The sequence below is a fragment of the Ambystoma mexicanum genome, chromosome 3p, assembly GCF_040938575.1.
Source record: "Ambystoma mexicanum isolate Mex_15411 chromosome 3p, UKY_AmexF1_1, whole genome shotgun sequence".
Taxonomy (NCBI): domain Eukaryota; kingdom Metazoa; phylum Chordata; class Amphibia; order Caudata; family Ambystomatidae; genus Ambystoma; species Ambystoma mexicanum.
Window position 1 is genome coordinate 166,514,136 of NC_090925.1, and position 26,431 is coordinate 166,540,566.

General features: G+C 49.2%; 1 protein-coding gene across 2 annotated transcripts in view; it reads right to left on the reverse strand.

Moving 5' to 3' along the window:
• GSTK1 (glutathione S-transferase kappa 1) overlaps positions 1–26,431 on the reverse strand; it is a 395,651-nt gene that overhangs the window by 89,198 nt on the left and 280,022 nt on the right. For both annotated transcript variants that reach the window (XM_069650560.1, XM_069650561.1), the window contains exons 6-7: positions 17,961–18,077; positions 17,430–17,523 (exon numbers count right to left, since the gene is read on the reverse strand). In XM_069650560.1, the coding sequence (XP_069506661.1) occupies positions 17,430–17,523; positions 17,961–18,077 (211 nt within the window). The remainder of the gene's footprint in view (positions 1–17,429; positions 17,524–17,960; positions 18,078–26,431) is intronic.

A 26,431-nucleotide genomic window follows, 5' to 3' on the forward strand; every position in this document is an offset into this window, starting at 1 on the left:
TTGAGAGTATTTTAGATGGGCCCTGAATTTTCAAGGTTTCTTTTTTTTATCTGAATTCTATTTTGGAGTGTGCAGATTTTGTTTGCTAAGGCCTGTTGGATATCTGAGCACCAGGACTTGTCCTTAGTGCAGTTATCCTGTATGGCTATAGGCGACTCAAGTTCTTTTAGTATGGAGAAAAGCTCTTTCATACTGGAGTTAGATTTACCTATACGATGGTCATACGAGTTGCGTTTCGCCTGGCAGACTTCCCTTTTGTATAGCGTGGAGAGAGGGGTTAATTTGGCTTTGTCGATTGAAGGGCAGAGCCTCCAAGTGGTTTCACTTTCTTTTCAATATGCGTAGGACTCTTAACTGTGGTGTAAACCATTAATTCAGATGAGCTTTGGGTTTACTTGATCTGAGTTTAAAAGGTGCCAGTTTATAGAGTGTGGAGAGCATGATGTTATTGAATTCATGCACTAGGGGACTAGGATCTGAGTTTTCAGATATAGCGTTGAGTGGGTAGGATAGCTGGGATAACTTTCTCTATAGTGATACACTTTTTATTTCAGGTTAGGCATGGTGGCACTAGTAAGGGGACCATCGGTGTGGGTCTAGAGGTGCCCAGGTTGGAAGACACCAGTGAGTGGTCTGTCCAAGGTAAGGGTATTATGGAGGAGATGGTGGCTGAGCAATTGTAGTCTGCTATCCAGTCTAGTTGTCTCCCCTTCAAATGAGTGGGATTGTTGACTTTGAGTCAGGCCTAGCGCGTGATCATATTGGCTACCACCGGGGCCATTCTTGTCCGTAGGGTCTTGGAATCCTATATTAAAGTCCCCAAGTCGGAGTAATTGAGAACAGGGTTTAAGGTTATTGGTAAGTAGATTATGGAGGTCCTCCTCGAAGGTGCCTAGAGGACCTGGAGGTCTGTATAAGAGATGGATTGTACGTGTTTGTGAATTATTTATCTGGAGTTTGGCCGATAAGTTTTCGCATGATTGGGATGGTCGAGTAGGTTTTAGTCAGAGAGGGGCTCAATTTGGAAATAATGGCAATACCGCAACCTCTTGCGCCCTCTCGGTCTTGTATGTCAATTGTGTAGCCATCTGGGATGGCTAGCATAAGTGAAGGTCCTGCGGCATTATGTAGCCATGTCACTGATCGCAACCTTGACTTTCTCGCGTTGCTTTCTGTGATAAGATCAGCTATGTCAAGGGCATGGGCGACAAGCGATCTCACATTAAGGAGTGCTCCTTTGATGCATGGGGTTTCCGTGACCACTTTAGCTTGGATGGGCTTCACTGTGGATGTGTTAGATACCTTAGGGTGGTTATTGGAAATTGGGCAGGCATTAGAATTAGGTGCGGCCAGTGTCAATGACAGTTTAGTCAGGTTAGGTTTCCTATTCTGCTGATAGTTTGTTTTGAGGTTGGTGGAGGGTAGAGACCTTCGGAGAGGTTCATGCAATTTAGCTAATCTAGCACGGAGTCTAAGGTTTCTGCCAAGTATGTCATATGGTAGAGATACGAAGGACATTGTCGCTAGGGAATTAGTGTTGGGCTGTATAGATTGGCTGGGGGTAGCATTAAACATATCTGTCTTGGTTAATTTGGTCAAGCTAACGTTAAGTGAAGGACCTAATGGGTGCTCAGGCAACTGAAACAGGCGTCTAGGGCCAAGGGGTAACAGGGTTGCCATCATATATAGTACAGTTATTAAGGTTAGCATTTTCCCAATAGAGCGGAAAATGTAAGGCAATGCATAAAGGACACCCAGGGCAGGGAGTTAGTCAATTAGGAGGCCAGTAGCAGAAGCACTGATTGTTAGGTTATGGTACTGCAGTGTTAAAGGATAATATGGAAGCGGTAGGTTGGCGCCTAGGTCAGCGTGTGTTAACAGAGAAGCAAGACATCCTAGTGTCAGTGGCATCTCAATAACATGCATGAATGAGGCAATATAGGTGAATCAATTAGGCATCAGGTGCACTTGGTCAATAATATTAGGCAGCACAAGTTAAGGTGCAAACACTCTCGGTAGCACGCATGAATGAGACAATACGCATGAATCAATTAGGCATACATAAGTATAACAGCGTGACACAGAGGCAGCAGGTAGGTGCTAGGATAGCGTATAAACATGGGGAACAACAGAACTGCAAATAAGCTGCAACTCAGGCGTTAAGAGCAATATTTCCAGCAGGTAGTACTGGAGTAGCGACGTGATCAAGAAAGCATGAAGCATTATAACAAAGAGGCAATATAAATGGCATGTGGGATACAAAAGCGTAAGGGCACGGCAGTAATACAATGTTTGTGTCGCTTAAGTCACATTAAAACATGCAATCATACCGCATAGAAGATATTGTGCAGGTAGCGACCTCGGCTGCTGGGCTGCTTACAATGCGGTTAAAAAATGGAAGTGTCAGTCTCCAAGATGCGACCTTGCGGTATCTGGTCGTCTGGTGTGACGGGAAGCGTTTCTGGCCCCTAAGCCCTGACAGTCCGCGACAGGCACGGACAGGCTTGTGCCTTAAATAGGTGCCGGCTATTGCCATCCGGTGGTTCTGCGCTCTGGAAATAGCGCTAGGCCTCCAATCAGGGAGCATGCTCGTTGTTAAGCAACGCAGACGCTGCAGCTGGGAGCGGCCATTTTGATGAGCTCCTCATGGATGGGAAACGCAGGATGCCGTGTAAAATGGCAAGGGAGAATGCAGGAACTCTTAGTGACGGGAGCGGGGACGGTGAGAAAACACACTCACGGGCCTCCTTATCCCAATGGCTGCGGAGTCAGGTCTGTTGGAAGCAGCGCTTCCCAGGATGCGGGCTGGAAGTGAAGCGGGTTGGGCTCCTGCCCACCCGAGCGGATCGATTAGTTTGCGCTGACTGCCCGGGCCCGAGGGCGCACGTGCATCGGACCGAGACCGTTATTTGCCGGCTTCAACCTAAGGCACGGACGGAACTGTGCCGTGAGTGAAAAATCTGCAACATTTGCTCCCGAAAAGCCTCCCATTCCTCAGGGGGTAGGGGATTTAGTGGGGCAGGACATCTTTTTCTGGTATACGTCATCTGACGAGGACTGGGAAGGCGAACGGTGATGCTGCTTCTGGGACCGCATCGACAAAGAGGACGAATGGCGCAAAACACTCCAGGACGTCTACCTACTATGAGACTCTCGACTCGGTCGACATAGCCGATTTGGATTTAGGGGGTTGGAACCACTAATTTCCCTTTACGCTCCAGCAAGGCGTTGGCAGTCAACGACTGGCACTTTGAGCAGTCGTCCGTGGCGTGGTCCTCGCCCAGGCACCACAAACAGATAAGGTGCAGGTCCGTGATTGACATCTTGGACCCGCAGTCCCGACACTTCTTAAAAGCAGACTGCGGGGTCGTCAGGGTGGAAGACGGCAACATAAAATCGTACAATACGAAGTGGAAGACACGAGACGCGCTGGGTTCTTGAAGCAAACACGCTTGCGGAAAAAACGGAATTGGGGCTACGGGCGCCGTGCATGCTACTTATAACATCCGATGACGTCACCCTCGACGGAGGCCTCCGAGGGACATCGACCCGACTCAATCGACGCAAGGACGCCCTCTGCTGAAAAAAAATCCGAAGCAGCACAGCTGTGGACATTACATGTCACAGATGAGGAATACTTTGGAGGACACAATCCATTCAAAGAGCAGAGACCGGGTTGTGTCAGGACGTGCGTAAGGCAGAGGTGGGTGGGGGGGAGGGGGGGAGACGGTGGCGGCAAAGGCCTCCAATAACACGCTTCATGGGCCGGATGTCCGAGAAGGTAGGTGGCAGTGTAGGGGTAGGCTTGGCCTGGGGGGGAGGGGGTGAGGGAGAGATGAGAAGACGAGGCAGTGATCGCTCAAGGTGAGAGGAGTGGTCATAGGGTTGGAGAGAGGGAGGTCAGATGAGGTCAAAACATCAAGTGTGGGCCCTGCATAGTGAGTCGGGCCAGAGGGGGGGGATAGAAAGGGAGAGGGAGTTGCAGAGGACACGGAAGAGTAGAGAGGATGGACAACCCACGGTGTGTCAAGATGCATATTGAGGTCACCAAGGAGTCGGGTGGTTGAGGCCAGGAGGGAGAAGGAGAGGTCAGCCCACTCAGAGTGAAATGAGGTCATTTGACCAGGAGGTCAGTAGATAGTAGCCACAGTAAGAATTGCTAGGAGGGAGAGGGAGCCTGCAGACAAGGCATTCAAATGAGGAGCAAGTCTGAGTGGGAATGATAGAGGCAGGAATCCACTCAGGAAAGATCAGGGCTACACCCCCTCCAGACAGAGAGGATCTGGGTGCGGAGAGGATTGTGCAGCCATCAGGGAGGAGAGTGTCAAATCTTGTGACAGAGTTGGTCATGAACCATCTCTCAGTAAGAGCAAGGACATCAAGGTCAAGTTCTTCAAGGAGGTGTCAGAGGAGTGTTGGAAAGCAGAGCGAGAGTTGAGAGTGGCAAGATGAAGCTTACCAGCCTTAAATACCTTCCGGGAGGGGTACAAATCAGAGGTACGCCCTGCAGAGGAGGAGCAGCAGCCCGAGGTGGGTCAGACGAGGAGGAAAGAGCGCAAGGTAGCCAAAGGGGGAGAGGAGGAGACAGCAGGAGATTAAAGGAATTTAATGAGGCGAGGAAAGCGCCTGTCAAAGAGGAGGAGATTAGCCCCAGGGCCTTGGACCACGACGATGCCATGCCATTAAGGTAGATATTAAAGAATACCTTAGAGTCGAAGGAAGCCATGAGCACTTTCCAGCGGGTGCCACCATTAATGGGAGAGGAGGAGACAGGACAGAGCACAGAGATCCTATGAAGTGTCCATAGATCTGGCAAAGGAACGACAAATAGGTCGTCGGTGAGGGTTTGTCTGGAGAAAGCACTGGAATAAGTATCAGCGATGGGGAGACCTGCGTTGGACGCCAGGATATCCTTTTTGAACTTCTTCCTACCAGACTTAGTGAGATGAGAAGGATAGTCGATAGCGAAGCAGTCAGAAAAGATAGGAGAAACAGAAAGCGCCATGGGAATGGTAGCGCGGGAAGGCAGGTAGGAGTAGAATGAAGAGCAATGAAGTCACTGGGCCGGCAAGTTACAGAGAAGCAACAGTTACAAGCAAAGTGCAAAGCAGGTTAGCAAAGTACAGCAAGATTCAACTTTTAAAACAAAAGCAAAAACAGCAAAACGTGACCTTACAATAGGGTTCAGATGCAAGATTATTCATTACAGATGGTTCAGAAACAAGCAAAGGGTCAAAAAACAACAATTCAGTGAGTGAACATGGGAGAAACGAGAAGAAAGGGGAGTGTAAGTCCAAAGGTGGTAGGAGTGAGTCCAGAAAGGAGGGAACTAAACCAAGGTTAAGGAAGTGTGAAAGTCTAGGCTCTTTTGGGGTTCTTAGAAGAGTTTAGTGGCATCATTTTTGAAAGGTCAATGGACCCCAAAGTAGCATACTGGTAGCGGACATGGAGCAGACAGGGGCCTGAGAAGTGGGCCTCCGAGCAGGGGGCCGGCTAAAGCGTGCCAGTACAGGGTTGGTGGGTTTCTATGCCCACTGGCCAATGGGAAGTGCAGGAGGCACAGTATAGGCCCTGCAAGTGGCCTCAAGGTTCACACAAAGCGCACAGCCATCTTGGAGTGCACAAAAACACAAAATGCTCCTAAAACAAAGCCATGAGGCGCTGCAGCACACACCAGCAATTTAGCCGATTTTCAAGCCAAGTAAGTCACATTTAGATGGGGATAAAAGCATTTTTCGTTTCAAGTTCCATTTTCATAATTTTTTGGTGTGGAAAATAAAGTGTCAAGAGCTGCTATTATCAGGCTGTAAAGGTCAGCAAAGCCCCAAGTACCTTGGAGGATAGGGATACACTGTTGGGTAATCCAGACAAAGTTAAAAAGGCTCTTTTTGATAAGGATTGGTCGGAGGCCTTAGAGAGATTTTACGACTATCCCTCCCTGCACGACTTGTCGAAGGAACACAAGAAAAGAGGGACTCACATATTTTATTCCAGTTCCCTAATAAATACCTCTATAACTTGCTCCTTAAATTAAGATGGAACCTGCTGCTATCCAAGGAATTAGTGTTGAGGTGTGGGACAATACAGGTGGACGATTCTGCCTGCAGGTTCTGTGGCACTCTTGCCAAAGTAGAAACCACTAGACATCTTTTATTGGAATGTCTAAGTGCCTAAGCACTATGTTTACGGGGAAGTTTTGTAGTGTTTTTAGTATGTTTTCATTCGACTCTGTATGACAAAGATGCGTCTTTGTAAGCAACACTTTAGACAAATTGAAAATTGCATAATTTGTGAAATGTTTACATTTGATAACAAACACCTAGGATGCACGGATATACTGTATTAAGCTTGTTGGGATGGGTGTTTTTTATATTATGACTGTTTTATGCAACATATTTTACAACTTTGTCGGTTTTATCATGCGTTGTGTTTACGTGTTTTGAAGTCTCTTTTTTTTCTGAATGCAATATTAAGGTTTAAATAAAGCCCCCCAAAAAATAAAAGGAAATTACCGGGGCTCGCCTGGGCATACCCAGATCAGCTTGTCAGTGTAGTGTGATGAATCCAATAGAGTCATCGCTGGGGGTAACCTCCTCCCATCTGGCCAGAAGACGGCCACATGGCCATTACCCTTGAAGATAATCCGCTCATACTCAATACCCTCATGGCCTATTTCCATACGTCCACACTCTTCACCTTCCCCCGGCCCCCTACCAGGGAGAATAGGGAAAACCTTTCCCCAACACATATAGACAAAACCTTCATCCCTGATCTAAAACATGGAAACTACAAGAACACCTTTTCCAGTTCTAATTATCCATCAAACAGAACAGATTTACCATTCAGAACTATTGGAAGTGATTTTCCAAGCCGTTTATCTCAACTGTCAACAATGGACTCCTTTTTCCAGAATCATCCCAATACTGCGACGAGGAAGCGGGAAAGAGCAGTGAAGAGCGGAAGAACCAGTGAGCATTCTAGTTCTCCGAAAACACCTGTGCCCAAGAGCTTTAAAGACTGGAGGCAAAGTGTTAGAGGCTGCTGCTGTTGGAGAGAGTGTCTCACCTCTCTGCTAGGCTCGAAAAGCTTGGTAGGTCAAACCGGTGTGGTGGACCCGGGTGCCTCAAAATCCAGGGAGAAGGGCGCCTGCCAGGACGGGGCTTCTTCAGAAACTCTAGGAGCCTATGGAAGACTCGTGGGCATTCGCCGACCGCAGAAAGCAGTACCTTACCTACCTGAACAGAAGTGGGCATGCTGAATCAAGAGGAAAGCAGGCGGTACAGCTTTGCTGCTTAACTGAGGACGCCAACAAGAGCCGTTGAGTCAACTCAAGGATAGTGGGGTCCTTGGGCCGTATCGGCGACTGCGCCAAACATGAGCAATAATAATTATAACAGTGGAAGGGGAGAAAGCAAAGAGCCTAATTGTGAAACAAGTGTATTGCAAACAAGACCCTGATCAGTATGTGAATGCATGGAATGCAAGTACGTGGGGAACCAAAATCTAATGATATATCAAAAAGATATATTATGCAACAAAGGGGATGTACAACTGTGGCAGTGGATAGAAACAAGATGTGAATATAAGACCCTGGCACGAGAGTATATCAGGCAATACAAGTGTATAAATACAAGAAGTCGTAAGAAAACATTAGAACTGTGCGAATCAGACAAGGAGGAACAGAAAATTGGCAGAAAGGAAAACAGCGAACTTTAAAAGAAGTGGAATTACTAGGCTAAACAGCTTTGTAAGTGACAGTGCTATTGTGTGCCAAGAAAGACGCAAGAACTGTTAAAAAAAGAATCTTTCATATTGAAGAGCAATCCAGGGGAAGTGACCCTCCTCCCCCCTCTGGAACCAAGACGCAGTTCCAACACAAGTTCTCCAAGGACAATTTATTCTTCCTTTACAAACTCTTCTCAAGCACCCAAGGTTAAAGATATTTCCTTTTTCACCTTATAGTTTATAGTGAGAGTCAGGATAGAACTTTTGGAGACAAGGACAGTTTTGATTTTGACAACCCGACAGACAGATCCTTAGTTTTGGTTTTAGGTAGGTACATTTCTCTTAGATCAGCGTCAAAGAGGCCCTTACACAAACCTTTTATTTTTAATAAAAGTCTATAAGCAAAAACACAGCTAACTTGTGTCAGAGTTTCATTCCGGATTCCACACAGTAGATTCTGTGGCGAGGAAACTCTGGAAAGTGCGAAGCATTTAATCATGGTATGTGAAAGCTTTAGTAACCTGCGCAGACGGGCCTGGTGTGCTTAAGATAACAGGAACATTAATGCCATAAACTATAGGGATTTCTGAGATCGCTATAGGTCAGGTAATGACAAACCTTATTTGCCATGTAACCAAGCTATTGGTGTTTATTTCGCAACTGATTGAGGAAATATTGTACTATATGTAGAGATTGTATCTCAATTTTTTGTTTATTCCTCGTATCTGTGTAATGCTGTTTTATTGTTTTAAATGTGAAATGATTATATTTCCTGTGATCTTTTTCCCCTTTTTGTTGACACGTTGTAGTAAAAGTATAAAATGGGTGACTATAATATACTAATAACTTTTTTAAACCAAGAGAAAACATGAATTCAATTTTCCAGTAAGTCATTTTAAGATCGGATTCAATTCAGAAATAAAGGCAGACTAAGTAGGGGCAATTGACTATCAGCTCATATTATACTTGTGCCGTCAGAACTGTCGCCATTATGTACTTGCGAGAATGACCATTCACACAAATGCCCATTTCTTTATCAACAATAATCAGTACTATTACTAATTGGATGTCACTCTTTACAGCCCATGCAATGGATTGACACTGGAGCTGGCAGTAGTATATGTGGACTCCTTCCTTTGTCCAGTTTGGATGCTGCATGTTTTAATAGTGTCAAGGACGGATACTCACACTAGTGTGGCATTTTGGTTGGCAAAGACTTCTGTTAAGAAAAGAAACAACTAAATATTGAGTCAACAGAAAAGTTCCTTCTACATGAGAAGGACTCCCTTCTCCTGGTAGTGGGGTGGTACTCCCAGAAAAGTTCTTTGGCAAAAAGGATGCCAGGGGAAAGGACTTCCTTCCCTTTGCTTGTGGTTCCAACAAACCTTTATAGCAGTCAACTTCGGAACCAGGATAATGACTTGCTTCTACTGGTATTAGTTCACACAATCCAATGTATTTCACACCAAAGCCAGGGGGAATGGCACCCTTCCCCTAGTACCCCTTGGGGCTTTCTGTGTCTTCAACTTTCAGATCCAGGAGAATGACTTCCTCCACCTGGTATTGGCAAAATCCCAAATTCTTCTCGGGCCTCAGTGGACTTTTCCCAGCCACTGCAATGAGGATGCTTTCCTCGCATACTTAATATTCTTATTTTGGGGACCCAGACCCTTCTATGGTGGTCAGTGGGTGGTGGTCAGTGGGTTTATTGCTGTCACTGCGAAGAGGAAGTTCTCCTCAGATTCCTGCTACTAGTGGGCCGACGGAGAGCCCCTCGAGCCTGCGCCTCTTCCACCCAGTGTTACCTCTGGGTCTCTCGTACCTCCAGTTACCTTCTTTGGCACTTCGGTTCTCCACCGGGTTTTCCAGAGACTGGGGCGCATCTGTCTGGGCTTCTCTCCTTTGCTTCTGTGCTCTCCTGGACTACTTGGCTTCCTCTTCCCGCTTCGTGTTTGGATCTGCCCCTGTTTGACCTCACTGAGAACTCCCTCAGCACATTGCCGGCGTTCTCCGCTCTTCGGTTTTTCTGGTCAGCCGACACGGTTCAAAATTCCTGCTCTGGATGATTTTCACACCTGTTGCCTCTCCCAGCTGGGCTTGACAAAATCTTCAGTCCTTCTCTTATACAACATTGCCAGTCCCGTCCTGGTGGATTGTCAAAGGCCTTTGTTCTTGATGAATTTATCTTCCTGCATCCTTGTGGCCACCTTGTACCAGTACAAGCAGATTTCGTAATCTTCATTTCTTCTGTGCTCTTCTTCATCCTGGTACTTCTTTTGGTTGTTTCTCCTAAACTACAGAAATGCATGGATCTACTCTCAAGGACATTTTTTGGCATGGAGGGGGTTTGGGATGTGACTTTCGACAACAAGCTATGCCCTAGGTGATCGTCCTCATCCCGAGAGAAGGAGTTCCTCCCCATGAGGTCCTCCTGCATAAAAGCATCCCTAGGGGGACTATTGGGAAACAAGCCAGGGTGACATACACCACGTTGGCTCAACCATACAGTAAAGGGGGGTCTGGCGCTCCTGGAACGATGTTACTGGGCGGCACAACCACACTTCCTGGCATTTTGGTATGCCACTCATATCATTTAACCACATTCAGGTGGAGAGGGCTATGGCTGCCCCCTATCTTCGGCGGTCGCATGTTCTCGGTGCACCAAGGGCAGGGCCGGGATCCAGGCATATTGTCAATATTACCTGCACCATTTGGCTCAAAGAAGCACATAAAGACGGCATTGACATTTTATACTGCCCGCTCCTCCCAGTTAGACATGTTGCCAATATGGCAATCATGGGAGAGTCAACATTCAGTGGGTGGGGAATGTTGGGATACAAACTTTGTGATTTTTTTTGAGCATCCATTTATATCACTACAACAGGCAAAGGATAAGGATGTAACCACACGGCTGGATGTGTTCATGTATTTTCGGATGCAGAATACTTGGACATCCGTATTCCCATCATTCCCAAAGCAACCACCAACTTGAATGCTGCTACATAACCGGATACAATCAGACAGGGTGGGTTATTTGGTTTCCCATCTGTACCACAGCATTCAGGCAGACATTCTATGGGCCAGACATGGTCCTGGGAGGGGACACTGGGTAGGGCAATTTCTGAGGAAGATTGGAAATCTGTGATGTTCCAGACTTTGAAGGTCTCTCCGAATTCCAGCCTCAAACAGATCCCTTTCAAACTTATGGATCAAGTGTACCATACACCGGCGAGGCTGCACAAACACTATCCAAACACCCCTGATACATGTGATCGGTGTGGCCGCAGCCCAGCCGACTTTCTACACATGCCTTGTGCCTGCCCGGTAATATACTGATACTGGGGGGAGATGGTGCCCCGAATTATGCGCATTGTCTGGGAAAGACGAGATGGACCTTATGGTGGCACTATTGGGCAACACTGTGCACTTACCACGGGCAACTCTTATGCTCCCTGCTTTCCTTTTGGCACTGGCCCGTACAAGAGTGGCACTGTCCTGGTGGAGGGTTCACCAGGACAGTTTGCAGAAATGGCTGGAAGATGTGGCATATTGTCACGACATGAAGACAGCCTTCATTCGCACTTTGCCTTTGCATACTAGACCACCAGAGATTTGGGCGCAATTTGTTCAATAATGAACACTTGAGGGTGTAGATCAAAGTACAAGTGTGCAACTATAATCACAAGAAATGCGATACACTCTTGTATAATGCTTCAGGAACACTATCTCTTCTGGGCTGCGGTGGCATTATGTTGTGGTTACTGTAAAAACCAATAAATACCTACATAAATAATAATTAGGTGGCCATTAGAACTGAAGGACTCCACCGGTCTTCCTTCCACTCCTTTAAAAGGTTACTATGATATATCTGAGTTTTGAGTCTTCCATCAGGCTGGGCGACCTTATAATTATATGGACCCGGCCTCTCGAAGATTACATAAGTTCTGCACCAGTGTGAAAGCATTTGTGCTCAGAGGTTAGTAAGAAGACTAATGCTTTGTCCGATAGTAATGGACCAAGCTACTGTCTTCTTTTTCCTCATTGTGTGCCACGGAGGAAGGAGGTTTGATGCCTCCTCCAAACACCAACAGGTGAGACCAGCCGAGCTGCTAATTTTTACGATGGGCCGCGTTCCCTTCTGGCATGGCCGCCGCCATTCCCAGGCACAGGAGTGCCTTCTGAGTTCACACGGTTCCCTACCTCTAATGCCGATTGGTCAATCTGCAGTACTTTTGGCCATCCAGGAAGCCGGCAGACGTTAGCCGCCACCCCATGCATGGCCCACGACTTGGCTCTTTTATGTTCACTTGGGCCTCCATTTCTCATTGTGTGCCCCGGAGGAAGGAGGTTGGATGCCTACTCTAAACACCATCAGGTGATCCCAGCCGAGCTGCTAATTCTTACTATTGGCCACGTTCTTCTGGCATGAGCGCTGCCATTCCCAGGCACAGGAGTGCCTTTTGAGCGAGCGCACACGCAGCCCGCCCTCTTCATTTAGGATCGGGCAGTCTGCAGTACTTGTAGCCATCCAGGAAGTCTTCAGGCGCTAGCCGGCCCCAAAAGCAAGGCCCCTGTCTGGCCTGTCAAGTAGAGGCCGCGCCACGCTGCACTCAGATTTTCTTTTCTCTGCTTCCCGATTTCACCATGGCTACTCTCAATGGCTCTGCATAACACGGACTCCATTTTGACTGGCACCCCAGCACGTTGACTCTGATGGTAAGTGCTTTCCCCCTGCCGCACCTCTCTCCTCCATCTGTGCTCTGGTTCCCCCTCATCAGGACTGCTGCCCGATCCAACCCTCCTCCCTACAACCGTGATGCGACATTCTTCCTCCCACTTGTTCTTCACTACCAACTCCCATCATCAGTGTTCCCCTCCTATCTTTCACTCTAAGCTCGCTCTCCTGCTATTGAGTCAGGCTGACCCCCAAATTGCAAACCCATCAACATCTGGCGTTTTTGTTTTGTCCTTTGGAAGCACATCACTACCACTCCTGGTAGTCCGTTTGGCTTACTCCAACTACACTTGCTCATGCCAATGTTGGTTGTCAGCCCATTTGTGTAACTTCAATCTGGACATTTTGCTTGTATGTGTGCGACTTCAATCTGGGCATTTTGCATGCATTTGTGAAACTTGGATCTGGTTATTTTGCTTGCATTTGTCGAACTTAAATCTGGTCATTTATGCTCTAAAGAATGGCCTTTAGGTATTCTAATTGCTAGCATTTCATGCCTGCTTTACCATACATTTTTAGCCATTTCCTAATTGTTGCCCTTTTGCATCTTGTATTTTGCTGCATTTTCCTGCTTTAAGAAATTCAAAAACTGGGAGTTTAAAAAAAAAATTTAAAAAAAAAAAATCTACCCCCATTGCATTTTGTAAACACACCCGTGCCATCTGTACCTGCTCGGCTGTTAGGCTGCCGATGAGTTCTTTGTGCACTGTGCAGCCTTTTCTGCCTCCCTCTCTGCCTCCCTCCCTCCCTCCCTCCCTCTGGCCATCTGCCCCACCCAACGCCATGGTGCTCTCAATCTCCTCCCTCTAACTGCTACTCTATTTCCCATCTTCCCTCTCGAAGCCTGGAAGTAAAAATGTTAAAGAAATGTCTCCTGGCCTATACCCAGGCCTGCCCGTTGCAGAAACCTATGTTAAGCTTCTTCCAGGCAGACTATCACTGATATCCTCTCCCTACCTTTACACTCCCCACATGGTCTCTGCCCTTTCGCCTTTCTCTTCCTCACCCATTAATGGTGGAACCAGATGGGAAGTGCTCTTGGCTCACTTCACATCGTCTAGGTGCATCATTAAGGTCTACCTAAATGGCACCGTCATGGCCCAGGGCTCCCAGCCCAATCGCCTCCTTCTTGACAGGCGTCTGTCTCTCATCAACTTCCTCCTCTCTCTCCCCTCCGAGGGTTGTACCCGCCCTTGTACCCCTCCTCAGAAGATCTTTAAAAAGGTGGCAACCAACTTCACTTAGTTACCCTTAACTCTTGCTCTGCTGTCAACCACTCCCCTGACATCTGTCATCTCCTCGAAGATCTTGATGTCCTCGCTCTCACCAAAATGTGGTCGAAGGCCAGCTCAGTCACTGCTTTTGACACTTCTCCCTGATGGCTACTAGATACTTTCCAATGCCAGGCCAAACTGGTCTGGGGGTGGAGTGGCTCTTATTTTCCCCGAATGAGGAGTCCCTGTTACTATTATACCCACTCAATCCTACTCTTCCTTTGACTGCCTTGTCTGTAGCCCTGGGGTCTCTCCTACCATCTCCCTCACTCTCTCCACCATCTATAGGCCCACTGGACCCATCTCCCCTTTCCTGTCAGAAGGGGCCAACCTCTCCTCTTCTCTACCATCTGCCTCCTCCAGGCTTCTCCTCCTTGGAGATTTCAACATTCATCTGGACTCTCCTGTTGCAGCCTCTGTTCTCTTCCGCAACCTCCGACTCTTTCCCTCACAAGTCTTCCCTCCGGTCCAACACACTGAACCAGACGCACCTTGGATGTGCTAATTTCCACAGACATCCCCATCTCCAACCCTCTCACTACATGTCTATCTTGGTCCGATCATGCTCTCCTCTCATCTGGAGATCTAGGTGCCCCCGGCTATGCCTCAGCCCCCACTGCCAGTCGTCTTCTCTGTCATGCAACCAATGAAGCAAGTGTCAGTCACTGCATTTGCTGCCACCTTCACGCCTCCTCTTAACCCTTCTATTGACTCTCATACTGACTCTGCTCTTGCTAACCCTAATCTCTCCATCTCCAATATCCTCCATATCCTCGACATCCTTGCCCCTGCCATGAGGATCCGTATGAAGCCTGCCTCCAAGTGCAATTCCTGGTATGACTCCGACCTGGCTATTCTGAAACGCGAGTGCAGAATTGCTTAGCGGCAGACCTCATGCACATCCTCTGACAAACTGGCCTGCCGCCTGCTCCAAAAGGCAAAACCGACTTCACAATCGCTCTAAGAGAAGGGCCCCATGTCCAAGCATGAATCTCTGGGGCCACCAATAACACAGCTGAACTTTTCAAAATCGGTAAGGAACTTGCCAATCCTACTGCAGTATTCACCTCTTCCAACCTCCCAAGTCCTCTGCACTTCACTGGCCTCCCACTTTACCACCAAAACGCTGGACATCCCCTCATCTCTCTACTCCTCTCCCTTCCCAACTACCGCCCCCCCCCTTTCCTCCCTTGGGTCCCCCTTACTCTGCTCCTAACCCACTGCACTGGATGAGGTCTCTAAAGTAGGGCGCTCTATGAAAGTCTCATCCAAACGGATGCCTCCCTGCTCTTCCAGAACCATCAAGGACAACATCTCCTCACTTGCCCCTGCCTTGGCGGACTTCTGTAACTACTCCTTTGCCTCTGGCTCTTTCCAACAACCCCTCAAGTACTCCCTTGTGCACCCTCTCCCAGAAAAGCCATCTGCTGACCCCTCTGGAGCAGCCAACTATCACCCCTTTCCTGGGCAAAGCCCTGGAGAAGTTGGTAATCCCCCAACTGATCCACAACTCTGAATCTGCTGGCTGTCTCCACGACCACAAGTCTGGCTTCAGAGCATCCCGAGGCACAGACACTGCTCTCCTGAACACCTGTGAAGACCTGCTCTCAAATCTGGATTCCAACTCTCCCTCCGTTTTGTTCGTTCTCGATCTTTCCTCTGCCGTTGACACAATCATGCAATCCTCATAATTTGGCTCTGTGATACCATAGGCATGAGGAACCAGGCACTGGGCTTGGCTGACCTCCTTCCCATCTATCCGGCATTCCCAAGTGCAACTGGTCCCTTTCTTCTCCTCCATCTCACTCTCTACCTGCGGTGTCCCTCAGGGCTCTATGCCATTGCTGTGGCTCTTCAATATCTACCTATCCCCACTGCTCTCCACATTCTCTCCTCAATTCCAGTGTTATGCTGATGACACAAAGCTCTTCTTTAAGCTTTCCTCTGCCTCCCTCATACCCGACTTCCATTCAGGGATGATGCTTTGCTAATGATCAGTAAGTCCGAGATCCTTCTCTTTGGGTCGCCTGCTCCCTGCTTCCCTCAAACTCTCTGGCCTCCCTCCTTGGGTCCCCCTCCCATCACCCTCTTGTGAGGCATCTTTGACTCCTCTAGCTCTCCTTCTCCCCTCACATAACGGACCTTGCCAAGAAGTCCAACTTTCAGCTCCACCTCCTAAGAGGCATCATCAGTTTCCTCACCTTTCCGCAGAAGCTCAATGTCCCCAGAGCTCTGTGGTCCCTCTATACTAGACTACTGCAACAGCCTCCTCCCCAATCTGCCTCTTTCATCCCTTCACCAACTAATCCAGACTAGGGCTGCAAGACTCATCAATGGCCTCAAGCTCTGGGACCGCATCTCTCCAGTCCTAAAGTTTCTCCTCTAGCTCTTGATGGCTGCAAGGATCAAATTCAAGACCCTGTGCATCAACCACAAGGCTTTCTGGGGCCTCGGTCTATGCTACATCCAACTTTCTCTCCCCAAATGCCTCCCTGCTAGAGTCCTTCAGTCCTCTAGCTCCAACTCTCTGCAGATCAGGCGTTTCTCCAAGCAGAGATTGAGGGGTAGATTTCTTTCTGCGGCAGAAGCCTCCCTCTGGAACGGCCTCCCTGCCTTCCTCAGACTTGAGTCAGATCTCCTTAAGTTTTAGAAACTTCAAGACTTCCCTTTTCTCCTCCTCCTTCCCCCCCTCTCTTGCTAATATCCCCCTGCCGCTGCAACTGGTGCCTGTTCCGTTATGAGTCTTACATGGACCAGGCCCTCCTCGACCAGTCTACCCCAGCACCCCTAACCAGCACTTGCCCTCTGGCACCCTTCCCTGACCAACCTGAATGTGGTCCACCCAGTCCTCACACTAGTGTCCCTCATCTCTGGTTGCCCTGTGCTCTCTTCAGAACTTGCCCAGCCCCTGGGGCTCCCAACTTCCTGCCCTGTCCTGCCCCCTTGCGCTGCACTGATCGTCTGCACTTGCACGGTGTGAATGTAACAAGGCCTAGTAGGACAGTTTCTTGCTCCACAGGCACCAGCGCTCAATGACTAAGAAATACTCCAGTTGTCCTTGGGTGGGCATGGTCGCAGGGAAAGTGCATCTCTTAGATTTGTTCCAGAATGGGGACCAGCTCTTTGAAGTGGTGCCTGGACTCTTATGGTCCACTTAATAGAATCTGAAGAAGTGGGTTTTAAGGAAAATGAATCACAGTGGCAACAGCGCCTTAACCTATTTCGCCCATTTGTGTGGTTTTGCAGATTTGGAGCTTGACCTCCAAATACTGCAGCCTGGTGATAACATTGGTCAACTATTGGTATCAGAGAGGGAACCTAGACCAGCATACTGTGCCCGGATTCTTCAGTGCAATGAAGACCTTCAAAGCTCTTATCCTGGATCTCCTTGGATTGCATCATTTTCCAGCGCTCCCAGGTGTCAATGTCATATTCCAGGCCTAAACATCAGAACCCACATTTAAATGAAACAGACAATCCTCTGGATGTGGTATCCAGAACTAACAGTATTATGAAAATGAGCCATCCAGATCTTGGTACCACTCCATGTATGCACTTCAGAACTAGGGGGGTTATGGGGAGGGTCCAACTGATATGTGGTGAAAAAGCTGCAATAAGAAAAACAAATCCCGGACAAACGAGGCGATCAGAATGCCCTACAGTGGCTTGGCCTGGAGAGGGCCTGCTTCACTCACCTAACAGATCAGCCAGCAGCTCGAATCGATCAGACCCGAAGAACATGTGGGGCTTGCCGTCCACGTGAGCCACGACTGTGGGCATCCCAAAAGCCTGTAGAGGGAGAAGGAAGGAGAGTAGCTTGAATGCTGGCAAATGTGATCCAACATGACAAGACAGGAAGCATGTATCACAAAACCTGCGCCCCATCCTAACCCTTTATCTCCCTTGCTCATCGCCTTCCAGTTTCCTCCATTTATGTTCACTTTCCCTTCCATGCTACAACTCATTCTCCCCCATCCCTTTGGTTGCCCTCACCTTCAATGTTCCCTCTTTTATAACCTGCTTCCATTTATTTGCCTCATCCCACTATATTATTCACTCATTATCCTCGCCTTCACTTATCAGCTTAACGCTTTCCTTCCCTTCAACTCTTCTAAGCACACTTTGCCAATGCCCATTTATCCTTCCACCCTTTATTTCATTCTTATAGACTTTTTTCCCCCCCTGCCCCACGCAATCCCTTCCTCCATCTTCTCTCTTTCTCATACCCCATATTTTACGGCCTCCGCTGTGGTCAGTCTCAGCCGATCCTTCACTGCTGCTGTCCCACTCATTTCAAGCAACTTTTGTGCCAACTCTGAGGGAAGCCCAGCTTTGTTTGCCGCCTGCAAGGGAAAATAAGAAGCAGTTATTTATTGGGTCTTGGATTTTACATGAAACATGCTCCATCAACGCTCATGCCCCATTGTATCTCATGATGTATGGCGGCTCTGGGTTTAGAATGAGTAATGAAAAACGAATGCGTTTTACTTTATTAAAGCACAGGCTTTATCAAGATTCGGTTGAGGCTCATTTAATGCCACCGAATACTGTGATTCCTTAAGACTCATGAAAATACTGTGACTCACAAAATGAGTTATCACTCGGAGAATGAGCTCATGATATGCTGTAGCCCATGTTTTGAGGTATCTTAATTAAGACCACTGATTTATGGCAATTTTAACTACTGCTGCAGTAAACTATTATCCTGACATTTTAAGGTCAGCAGACGATTCAAACATTGACTCTCACAAGTTAGTCAGTTTTTTTTTATTTTCATATTGTACAATGGTTTCTAAACACATTGAAATCTCACAAAATAGACTATCAATAAATACAATACGTGAATAATTATAAGCCTCACTGTACAGAATTTGTTAGGCATACAAACATCTTTAAAAATGTAAATAGTTTTAAAATCAATGTAATACTATGCCCCTCAATGGAATAAGCTCTCGTCACCGCCTTCAAAATTCATATACACGCTTCCTTAAAAAGCTATGAAAAAATAGGGCAGTAAATCACCAAAAGTTCTAACGTTTCAATTTTTGAGTCTGGATTACAAGCTCGGCACAATCTGGTTTCCCCCGCAGAGTACCTAACCTTGCACCAAGAATTTCAAGTGTAGGGAGGAGATTAAAATGTAACTTCAAATAGCGGCATCTCCTTTCTTAACACGGGAACCAGAGTAGATAATTTGATAGAAATCCCCCTTCCCACAAGAGTTTAGCATATTCTACGTAGTGCAAATAGGAGAGGGGAGTGTTAGGAAAGACTTCATAACTATGCAGTTTTCCCTCCATGTGTCAACCCCCAAACTTGTTGCTGCTGTTTAGACACCAATGACTGACTTTGCCAGAGAAGCACAGCCTTCAGCTGCACTCCTCTGGGCTTTCGCTCACTTTTTTACGGGTAAACTGACATGCCCTTAAGACAGTCCGTATTGGGAGACATTGTATCCCTTAGTCTTTTTCCCGTGTTGCAACTTTTGTGCAACATGTAACAAGTGTGCAATGTATCCTACCATAAAGCACACTTGGGTCTATAGTCCTTTCCAAAGGCCCTAAACTGGACTTTTTATGAACTGTGCAGATGTGTCATGGACAGGACTGGTGCCAGCTATCTTTTCGCATTATTTTTAACCCTTTTCTGCCATGTTAACCGCGTTTGGCACAAATAGGTGGCCTGGCTCCAAAATGGCCATGCCACGAGGTTCTTTGTCCTGTCCTTTGACCATCTTGCGCCTTCACCCTCCCCAGGTCGAGTCAACCCGGGTCAGTCCTTATTTGGTCATGCACTTTCCCACAAATCCCAATGCTTTTGTGGGCTACTGCATGCCTTGTGTGTGCGCCTCCATGGTGTGGGCTGGAACGTCTGGTTCCAATACACATCCTGGGTGCCAGAGAGTCTGGAGTGCCATGAATGCCTGGGACCACCGTGGTCCGTGATTGGTCCACGTATGGAGTGTGTGTTTGTGAGCAAATCTCACATTGGGTCCTCTCCGTTTTGGCGCAAAGGGAACTTTTGGCTAAGAGGAGGCTGAAAACACCACTACCATGTCGATCTTCTGAGTTCTCACTGAACAAAGGATAGGATCCAAGTATCCTGCAACTACGAAGCGAGGAACCGCTGGTGACCCGCTGGAAAGTTTGGCACCCTGAGCCCGCTGTCGTCCCGTGGGATCCCTCTGCATCTGCTCGTCCTAGAAGGTCTGTGAAGACGCTTCGACCCATTGGAATAGTGGGACGAACTATTCCCGGCACCTTCATCAAACCCTGCAAGTAAGCTTTCTCAGAAGTGTCCCTAGGCCAACCAGTGGACTGACCAGCTTACCCAGTTGCTTTGCTCTGTCAATGCCAACCTCGAAACTTGGTATACTGCTAGCTCTCTGTCCCCGGCACCCTCACACCGAATTTTGTACACTTGGCGTTCCCAGGTCTGAAGTGAGTGTGCCAGGACCGGAGTAAACGCGGTTACTGTGTTGCCCAGCCGCAGCATTTGTGACCCTCTTGCGCCTGAAGCCTGCTGCAGTGAAACTGGGTCGATTCATCTACCCGGAGCGGAAAAAAATTGCCACTGTCCCGTTTGGGAATCATCGCTGTATCTCACCAACTAAAGGTGCTGAGATGTGCTTTTTGCCGCATTCGAACCTGCAAGCGAAGTGGACTGACCTGCTGAAGTTTGGGTCCGCTTGCATCGGGGACCGGTGAGTACTCAATACCCCAACCAGTGGCCCGAGTGGCCCCTGGATGCCCCTCTCCTTTCCACTGCTATTGCGAAATAGCGACTCCATCCCAAACTCTCGAACTGCCTCTGCCTTCAAGTGGAGGTCCTTCTTGAATAGTGGGAACTAGTTCTGCATTGCCTCATCCACCTTCCCAAGCTGCTAGAGACCCTGTTCTGCCCAGGGGAACGACCACGTGTGTTTGCATTGCATGTACTATTGAGCACAACACTCCTCTCTTCTTAGGGCTTGGACTGCCTCTTAGTTAGGTGTATTTTCAATGTCGAACTGGGACTAAAGACTATCTGCACTGCCTGTTTCCTTCCCATCTAAGACCCCAATGGTCTTGTATATACATTGTATTGATAGTGTTGTGTTGGTTTATTTAGTGTTACTGTAATTCTTTTGCTATGGTCTATGTTACAAAGGCCTTGAAATAAATGTGTCTATATTTTTGATATAACCCCTGTCTAGAGTAATTTGTAAGTGTCCTTGCTCTGTGTGCTCATTGAGGTCCTTCAGTCACCCTCACCCCTCCTGAGACTTAGTGTTGACTGCCTGCCGTAGCTACCCTGATTGGTCTAGCTTTTCCAGAGGTTAACCTGTTCCAAGAAACTAGGCTGGCCTTCTGAACCTCTGCCCCTCCAGGTCAAGTTCAGAAATCCATCTTAACAGGGAGTTTTCCTAAAGTCCACTTGAGGTGAGAATCTATAAAACTATCCCATGGGATACAGGTACCCGAGTCTGTACTACCCAAAGGATCTTGGTGGAACGGCAGAGCAGCCAGGCTCATCATAGGAGAAAGATGTGAGCTGTAGGTAAGTACACTGAACCAAGTAAGTACAATAGTCCGAAGAAACACACAGCAAACGTTATATTAAAAATATACATTTGTTATTTACACAAGGAAGGTAGAAGAACAAGTTACTTTCTTACCTGGTAACGTTCTTTCGATGGGATGGTCCGACGACGTATTCCATATCTATGACATGTAATCACCACAGTTGTGCTGCTTCGGAATCTTTTTTCGGTGTCTGCGTCCTGCGTCGATGCGCCGTCGTCGAGGACCTCCTCCGACGTCATCCGATGTGATAAGTAGGACGCACGTAGCCTCAGTTGTAGTTTTTTCCCCCAGAACGTGTGACATTAGTCAACCGCCAGTCAGACACAAAGCCTTGCGGAACGTAAGCTGCAATCGCAAAAGAAATTCTGCAGCGGGGAAGGCAGGGAGGGAGCGATATGGAATACGTCGTCGGACCATCCCATCGAAAGAACGTTACCAGGTAAGAAAGTAACTTGTTCTTCGAGGGGATTGGGTCCTCGGACGTATTCCATATATGTGACAGACTCCCAAAGCAGTACCAGAGCAAGGAAGAGGGAAAGAATTTAGAATCAAAATTTAGAATAGCCAATCAAATAGCAGAGCAAAGGACCGCCTTGCCAAAGGCCAGATCCTGTCCTCGGATGGAATCAAGGGAATAGTGACGTACAAATGTATGTACTGAAGCCCATGTGGCTGCATCACAGATGTTGCGAATAGGAACACCCCTCTGCAGGTCAGTAGATGCAGCCATACCCCTGGTAGAATGGGCCCGCAAGCCAGCCGGTGGGTCCTTACCCGCCAAGCGGTAACACTCCGAGATGGCCAAAATAATCCAGCGAGACAAAGTCTGTTTCGTCACAGCTTGTCCCAAACGCTTTCCAGCGTAACCAATAAAGAGTTGATTGTCCACTCTGACCCGGGACATGCGTGAAACATAAAAGCTTAAAGCTCTCCTAGGATCAAGCCTATGGAGCCTCTCCTCTTCCTTACCAGGATGCGGAGGAGGATAGAATGCCGGAAGAACAACCTTCTGGGCCAAATGAAATTCTGTCACTACCTTCGGAAGAAAAGGACGAACTCTAAGGACAACCCTGTCCTTGTGAAATACAGTGAAGGGTGCCTTAACTGAAAGTGCCTGTAACTAGCTCACTCTGCGAGCGGAAGTAACCGCAACTAAAAACACAGTTTTCAGAGTTAACAGCCTCAAAGGGCAAGAATGTAAAGGCTCAAATGGAGCACCCATAAGAAACTTAAGAACAAGGTTTAAATCCCAACTGGGCACCAGGAAAGGTGACGGAGGGAAAACATTAGTGAGCCCTTTCAGAAACTGTGAAATTAAAGGGATTTTAAAGTAGGAACACTCTTCAGACGAGCGCTTAAAGATGGACAGCGCCGCCAGGTAACCTTTAATGGTACCCACTTGCAAGCCCCTGTGGGCCAAAGAAAGTAAAAAGGACAGAACCATGGGGATGTCACATGCAAAAGGATCCACATTCTGAACTCTGCACCAGTCGCAGAACTTACGCCAACGGTACAGACTTCGTTGCTGGCCTTCGGGCCGAGAGCAACACCTCCATCACGTCTTCAGGGAGGTCCCAATCCTTATACCTCAACCTTTCAGAAGCCAAGCGTGAAGGTTGAGGGATCTGACCTCTGGATGGAGAACCTGACCCCCCCCCTCCCGTGAGAGCAGATCGTCTCGGTAGGGAAGACGTTGTGGAGGGCAGATGGACAAGTCGAGAAGGTCCGGGTACCACGTCCTCCGAGCCCACGCCGGAGCAATGAGGATCATCCGGGAACCGAACTTCCGCAACCTCCACAGCACTTGCGGGATGACGGGGACTGGAGGAAACGCGTACAGCAACGGGAATGACCACTCCACCACGAACGCGTCTCATAAGGCTCCTTTTGGAGGAAATTCCCGCGAGCAGAACCTCTCGCACTTCCGGTTGACACTGGAGGCGAAGAGATCCACTTGAGGGGTCCCCCAAAGGGTGAAGATCTCCAGGAGAATCTCCTGAGCCAACTCCCACTCGTGAGAGATCGTGCTCTGCCTGCTCAGAGCGTCCGCCGTCACGTTTTCGTCTCCGGCCAGATGAACTGCCGAGATCGAAACTTCCTGCTGGATGGCCCAGAACGCGAGCTGCTTCGCCTCCCTGCACAGAGGAAGTGACCCTGCCCCCCCCCCTTTTTGTTGAGGTAGTGCATGGCCACTGTGTTGTCCGTCAGGATCAGGACATTCTTTCCTCGCACAGTCGGCAGAAAAGCCTTCAGGGCTAGCCTGACGGCCCTCAGCTCCAACAGATTGATACGGAGTCTGGACTCCGACAGAGACCAACGACCGCTGACTGTCAGCCCGTTGGCATGAGCTCCCCATCCCGTGAGGGATGCATCCGTCACGATTGTCACCTCCGGCCAGGGAAGCCAAAATGGAGCCCCCTTCATCAAGTTGCCTTCGACGGCCCACCACAGAAGGTCCCGGGCGACCGAGGGCGGCACCTGAACCGGGTCCGACATCCTGCCGGAGGACTGCGACCATTGCCTCTTGAGCGCCCACTGCAAAGATCTCATCCGCAGGCGCGAGCCTCTGGCACCAGAAGAATGCAGGATGCCATGAGGCCGAGCAACCTCAAGAACTCAAACGCTGGGAGCGTCTGGGCATGCTGAAACTTGTGCACCATCTGCTGAATGTGAAGAGCCCTCACCTGGGGAGGAAAACACTGCCCCAGGGAAGTGTCGAGCACTGCTCCGATGTACTGGAGCCGCTGTGTTGGCGTCAAATGGGACTTCTTTAAATTGAGGGAGAAGCCCAGCCTGTGAATGGAGTGGCAGGTGACGGACAGATGATCCAGGACTTGCTCGGGAGAGCTCCCCCTGATCAACCAATCGTCCAGGTAGGGGTAGACGTGAATCCCCCCTTGCCTGAGATGCGCTGCCACCACCACCATGAGCTTGGTGAAAACCCTCGGGGCGGAGGTCAATCCGAACGGCAAGACCCGAAACTGAAAGTGCGAGTCGCCAACCCCGAACCTCAGGTACTTCTTGTGTTTGGGATGGATCGGCACATGGAAGTAAGCATCCTTGAGGTCGAGAGACACCAACCAGTGCTGAAGCTGAAGGGCCTGGAGGACTTGAGAGTAACCATCTTGAACTTGTCCTTCCTGAGGAGTTTGTTCAAACCGCGCAAGTCCATGATGGGTCTCAATCCCCCGTCTTTCTTGGAAATCAAAAAATAAGGGGAATACCATCCCTTGTTCCTCTCCGCTACAGGCACCAGTTCTATGGCGCCTTTCTCCAGCAGGGCTTGAATTTCCTGCGCGAGGAGCGGATCCGGACTCTGCAGAGAGGTTCCCCGGTGGATCGTCGCGAGGCCTGTGCCGAAAGGGAAGACAGTAGCCGTGGGTTATGATCTCCAGAACCCACACATCTGAAGTAATGGCTTGCCACTCTACAAGATGCTGCGCCAGCCTTCCCCCAACCGGCGAACCATGGGACATGGCCTCATGACTGAGTGGTAGCGGCTGCGGCGTTACCTGAGGGCAAAGAGGCAACTGCCCCAGCGGCCTTGGCACCACGGGTACCCTGTCGTCCACCTCTGGTACCCCTGCGTAGGCCTCTTTGACTGCCAGCTCCTCTCGCTTTACAGAAGGACGAGTAATAGCGAAAGGAACCACCCCTCCATTGCTGTCCCCCAGGACGAAAAGGCGGAGGTTGGCGAACTGCAGCGCCCAACGACTTCGCTGCAGCTTTTGAGGTCTGCAACCTCAAGGCTCTCGTCAGCCTTGCTGCCAAAAAGGTGTTCACCGTCAAAGGGCATGTTGAGGAGCCGGGACTGCACATCAGGAGCAAACCCTGACTTCCGCAACCACGCAAACCTGCGTATCACGGTGCTCGCCGCCATGGACCTGCTGACGCAGTCAGCCAAGTCCAAACCCGACTGAACGGACTCACACATGGCATCCTTACCATCCTGGACCATAGCAAGGAAACCATCCCGTTCGTCCCCTTCGGGAATATGTTCAGCCGCTAAAGCAACACAGTTCCACAGAGTGTGTGTGAAACGAGACAAGGCACAAATGGAGTTGGCCGCCTGAAGCGCCATACCACCAGAAGAAAACACTTCCTTCGCCCAGCCATCAAAACGTTTGTCGTCCCTATCAGGAGGGATGGTAGGGTACGACGCCTGCTTTGCCGGGGCCGTGGCCGCCTGCACCACCAAACTCTCCGGAGTGGGGTGCCGACAGTATTTTCGCGACAAGGACCTGCCCACCGCCGGGAGACTCTCAGGAGCAGTCCAAGCCGCCGCCGCCACCCTTCTCTGTAAAGCCATATGGAACGGCAGTACCGGGTCAGTTGGGGGACCAACATCAAAGATGTCCGTGAGATCATCCTGAACAAACTCCCCTGGGGGAGCAGACCATCCCAAGTACTCGGAAACCCTAGCCATAAGGTGTCGGTACGAGGAATCGGCATGAGAGCCAGGCTCAGGCCTACAAAACTCTACCTCCGGAGAGGTGTCCAGTCCACTGGCATTATGCAGTGACTGCCTCAAATCGTCAAACTGACTATGGCCCGAGACAATTTCATCTGGAACCTGACTAGGAACCAGGCCATCAGAATCCTCATCCACCTCCGAAATATATTCCAGGTGGCGAAAAGAAGGCACCCGAGAGTGCTTGCTCTTAACCAGAGCCTTCCTAGGGGGTTCCCCCGTGCCACGGGATACCTCCGACATCCCGGCCTCGAAAGGCGTCGAGTGAATCGGCGCCGAGAGAACAGGCATCGGCGCCGAGAGGATCGGCGTCGACGTCAGATGCAGCGCCGCCAGCATCGACTACGTTGACACAGTCCTCGAAGCCGGAGCTCCGAGCGTGTCCTTCGACGACCTGAGCGTCGACGGCTTCGACGACTTCCTCGGAGCCGGAGTCTCGAGAAAGCATGTCGACGACGATGTCTTCCTCGAAGACATCACAGGTGCACACGGTCTTGAACGCGTCGAGGACCGGGACCTGGAACGGGTACGTCGAGAACGAGTCCCCTTGTCCGAACGGGACCTCTCCCGTGACTCGTGCCGACCACTCTTGCGAGCGGTGTCTCTTGACCTCTCACGACCGACCTCACTCGGGGGCGCGGACGGCTTAGTACCCTGCGAC